The sequence below is a fragment of the Phaethon lepturus genome, unplaced genomic scaffold, assembly GCF_000687285.1.
Source record: "Phaethon lepturus isolate BGI_N335 unplaced genomic scaffold, ASM68728v1 Scaffold57303, whole genome shotgun sequence".
Classification (NCBI taxonomy): domain Eukaryota; kingdom Metazoa; phylum Chordata; class Aves; order Phaethontiformes; family Phaethontidae; genus Phaethon; species Phaethon lepturus.
The window spans coordinates 1,071-5,202 of NW_010528093.1; the positions used below are offsets into that span (position 1 = coordinate 1,071).

General features: G+C 55.4%; 1 protein-coding gene across 1 annotated transcript; it reads right to left on the reverse strand.

The window, feature by feature from the left end:
* Positions 1-3,088: 3,088 nt before the first annotated feature.
* On the reverse strand, positions 3,089-3,768 carry LAMTOR5 (late endosomal/lysosomal adaptor, MAPK and MTOR activator 5; the record flags this gene model as incomplete). The annotated part of the gene is made up of 2 exons (XM_010283550.1): positions 3,089-3,149; positions 3,651-3,768. Coding segments are annotated over 2 exons (179 nt in total), but the record flags the coding sequence as incomplete, so codon positions are not given.
* Between the last annotated feature and the right edge of the window lie 364 nt (positions 3,769-4,132).

Genomic DNA, 4,132 nt, shown 5'->3' on the forward strand with positions numbered 1-4,132 from the left:
GGGCTGCAGGTTGGGCACCTTCATTTACATCACTGGGGTGTTTTCAGGTGGCATTTCATAGGAGAAGGTGCGTCTGTGCTCAGCCTGCAGTGAAATGGGTGATGGCACTCGGGGTAGCAAAGCACCACAGAGTTTTTTTATTTTTTTTTGCCTTTAGCTCAGTGGGATCAGCCTGTCCCATCCCCCGCTCCGTGTGAGCGAGACTCGAGGCTCTTTATCTGCCCCAGCTCCAGGATTTTAGGTGAATTTGTTCTCGGCTTACCAGGAAGAAGTGAAACACCACTCCCCATGCCCACCCTCCGTCCGCAGCTTCGGCGCCTGGTCTCTTCCTGGCTGCCGGAGCCTCCAGCTCTTCCTCCTTCCTTTCCCCTGGAAACAAGAATTTCAGGACGCATTGACACCTTGCTCCGTTGCCGTTTCAATTCAAAAACGGCTCCTGCGAAAGCGTCAGCTGCCTTTGAACCCTTCTGCTGCTTTGCTGTTAAGGAGGTATTTCGCATTCAGCTTGCAAAAGCTTTTGAGGGTGGGCGAAGCTTTTACCAGCGTTTTTGCCGACAGATGTTAGGTTGCCTGCCATCACTGCCTGCAGACAGCTTAATATCCGTTCTCTTTCCCACCAAATTACACTAACCACTTAAGGTTTAAGGGATTTTAAGTGACAAGCACCTTACTGCTGCTTTAGAGCAGATAGTTTGCTTGGCTTGTGCCCGACCGTCTGTCTGTATCCGTCTTTAAGCTCTCGTGGGAAGCGCACCCCTCCCCATCCTTCTCTGCCCGTCTCCCGTCCCTCCTCTCGCCCATCCCGCACCTCTGGCAGTGGCGGGATCCTGCCCGAGGGAGCAGCTGGGGCTGAGGAGCCTGAAACTTTTTCTTACCGCCTTGCTGCTGCATACTGGAAAATCCTCCCCGAAACCGTCGGTTGCAAAGAGGAATCGTCTCTTCATTTGCTCCAGAGACTAAATCCCCCCTTCCTGACTTGGCACCCCAAAGTCTGGTCCTTCATTCGTCTCCGGTGAGGACGGCAGCGTCTGCCTGTCCCAGTGAGCCCCGAAGCAGGACATGGAGCCCAGCAAGCGCTGGGGCTGTGTGGATGGAGCCCGTCCTCCTCCTTCCCGGAGGCAGAGCCTGGCTTGCAGGGCCCCAAGGCCAGGAGTCCCTCCCCTTCCCCGGCCAGGGGCAGGAAACCCAGGACTTGTGGAGCAGAAATCCTGCTGGGAGGAAAGAGGAAAGGAAGTCTGCACGGGTTATAGCTCCAGGCAAAGCCCTGGGTCTGGCCAGACATTGAGCAGAGCAGTAGGTGGCAATGGTGGACTGAAGCCAAGCCTGGGGCTGCTGGCGGCTGCAGGGGAGCAGAGCCCCGTGCCTGCCTGCCCTGCCCGCCCTGCCCCTGCTGCACGGCCCTTGGCCCAGGAAACTGTGACATTTAGGAGGGGATAGTCTGGAAAGCTTTAGGTTTTCCAGCTAAAACACTCGGCAGCGGGAGCGGAGCAGCCGTGCCGCCACAGCTCTTGAGCGGAGCTGGTAATTGAGCGGGATTTGAGTTGGCTCCATGCCTTTATTGTAAATATGCACAAACTCCCGGGTAAATACAGCCCTCACGCTTCCTCTCCCCATTTTGGTTGACCTGTCACCCCGGTCAGTGTTACTGAGGTCAGATAAAATTGTAGGATCGTGATACCGATCTGTGCTCCCCTCCCTTGGCAGAGGAGGCTGTGCTCCACCTTACTGGAGGAGCCCAGGATTATACCGGAGCTGATGGAGGAGCTTTCCCTATAGTAAGACTTTTAATATGTGTATTAAGCTTTTGTTTAAGTAAGCGGAGTGGTTTTTGCAATGAGTATGGTTTAAGGCCTTGAAGGAGAGGGGGGCTTAGCAGATGGGGTGCTGGGGAGAAGGCGGCAGCAGCAGCGTCTGGTGCGGCATCTGCACCCGGAGCTGTTGGATATCTGGGAGGAAACAATCCCGCTTGAGCTGCTTCGTGGGCTGTCAGGGAGAAGGGAGAACAGGGACCCTTCAGTGCCGCCGCAGAGCTCGGACGCACCAAATCCTGCTGCCGAGGCCGGGTTGTTACGCAGAACGAACACGGACCTCGCCGGGCACGCGGAGCCCAGCGGCGCAGGGCAGGCTCGGCCCTGCTGCCTGTTCACACCCAGCAATGGCCGCGAGACTGTGAATGTCGCTGACAAGAGGAGCTGCTCCTAGTAGTAAAGTCAAAGCAGTGTGAATGTCATTTTACCTCTGACCTAGCCCAACTTGTTAGCTCCTGCCCTGCTGTGAAGCTTCCCTTATGCTTTACGCACGGACAGCTGCAGGCCAGCTCCTCTTTACTCCCTTACAGATAGGAAGCATTTGAGGGTAACAGATTTTCAGTAGCAGATTTTCCAGGGTGAAAGCCTTTCTGCAGGATTGTTTCCCTGCACCATTTCAAATGCTCAAATCTTTAAGAAGGGAAGCCTGGATTTGTGAGGATGTTGTCAACATCCATTTGCAGTTCACACAGGGACCAGGCAGCCAGGGCTTGGCCAGCACGTTTAGGTTTGAACTTCAATCCAAGGCATAGTAAGCAAGTAACTCTCGCACAGAACGTTTAACTAGAGGATGCTAAACATTTCCTAGGAGAAATTCCTTGGAAAGTGTTTGTACCTTTTCCACTGGAGGAGACTGTTAATTAAATCTTTGTGCACTGCTCCTCTAACTCTAAAGAATGCTAACGAAGAAGGGGCTGGGAGAAGTCAGGAAACAAGGCAGAGTTTTCACAGTAGTAGCAAAGAGAAGCAAAGGCCTGTTTTTGCAGGTCATTTATTGATTTCTCCAAGAAATAAGGCCCCCCCCACACACACACCTTGTAGTATCTGCTCATTATGTGCGTGTGGTGAGTGACCCATGTTTCATCCTCAGCAGCACAAGTGCTACAAAGTGAGTTGGAGACCCCGATAGCTGTACAGGAGCTGTTACGTAGAGAGGGAGAGCCTTCAGCCCAGGTTTGGTACTACAAGCACGTTCTGTGCTGTGGAGCAGCAGCGGAGAGGAGAGTGGTTATCCGGTGAGGCCGGAGGTGGGAGCGGAGCGCTGCGCAGGCTCCCGAGGGTCAGGATGCTAGCTTGTGCACTGCTACAGTGATGCTGTCATGCTTCTGGATCATGATATTCCTAGAACAAGAAAAGTGCTGAGGCAGTCGAGAAGCCAGCTGTGACAAGGAGGAGCTGACGTGGGTGGGAAACTGGACAGGGGTATCATTCTAGCTCTGCGCTAGAGCTGGTGCTTGCTGCATCTCTTCTGCCCACTCCCATGAACAGTGCTGGAGCAGTCTCTGCCTGCCACAGCGACTGGCTACAGCACAGGCTTCATTATCTGTGGGGAGCCCAAGTGTGGAAGAAGTATAGAGCTGTAGCAGCCACCCACCCTCCCGAAAGGTTTCCTACTGCTCTTACAGTTCCTGCTCCTCGAGGTCCCGTTAATCTAATGAATTCACATGCCTATGGCAGGGACTGTCTTGCCCCCATGGCTTCAGAGATGGGGTTTCTTCCACATCTGCCAGTTTAGCTCAAGATGAGGAGAGCTGCTCTCGGGATCTGCTTCTGGGGAGGGCCCCAGGGCTGGGAGGAAAGGTGAACAGGGAGAAGAGTGGCACCCCCAGGCTGGAAACTCACCCGCTGTCCGACTCCAGGCACACCACGGGCGTATCGGTCGGGTCGGAGGTCAGCTTGGCTGCCTGCTGGGCGAGGACAGAGATGACGCCGGCGTGCTCATCCGAGAGGGTTCCTCGGCCTGCGAGAGGTGGGAGACGTTGGCCGAAGCCATGCGTGCCGTGACAGCGCTTCGTGTGAAGCGGCCTCCCCCGGGGCCAAGGGGGGCTGCTCCTACCGGGGCCCATTTGCCTCCCCTGGGGGCTGATGCAGCTTCCCCGTAATCGTTGCCCTCAAAGCACCAAAAAGCCTGAATTTAAGTGGCAGGAAGAGCTGGCTCTGGTTTCCTCCATGGAAGGAAGTACTCCAGCCACGTACTGTGGTGCAGGTGGGTGCCAGAGGGACCCTGGGGATACCCGAAAGGGGAGGGGGTAAAAGGCTGCAGTAGAGCAGGGCCTGGTACCCCCAGAGCGTGTGGGAAGCCCCCGCACGCCAGTGCCCTCAAA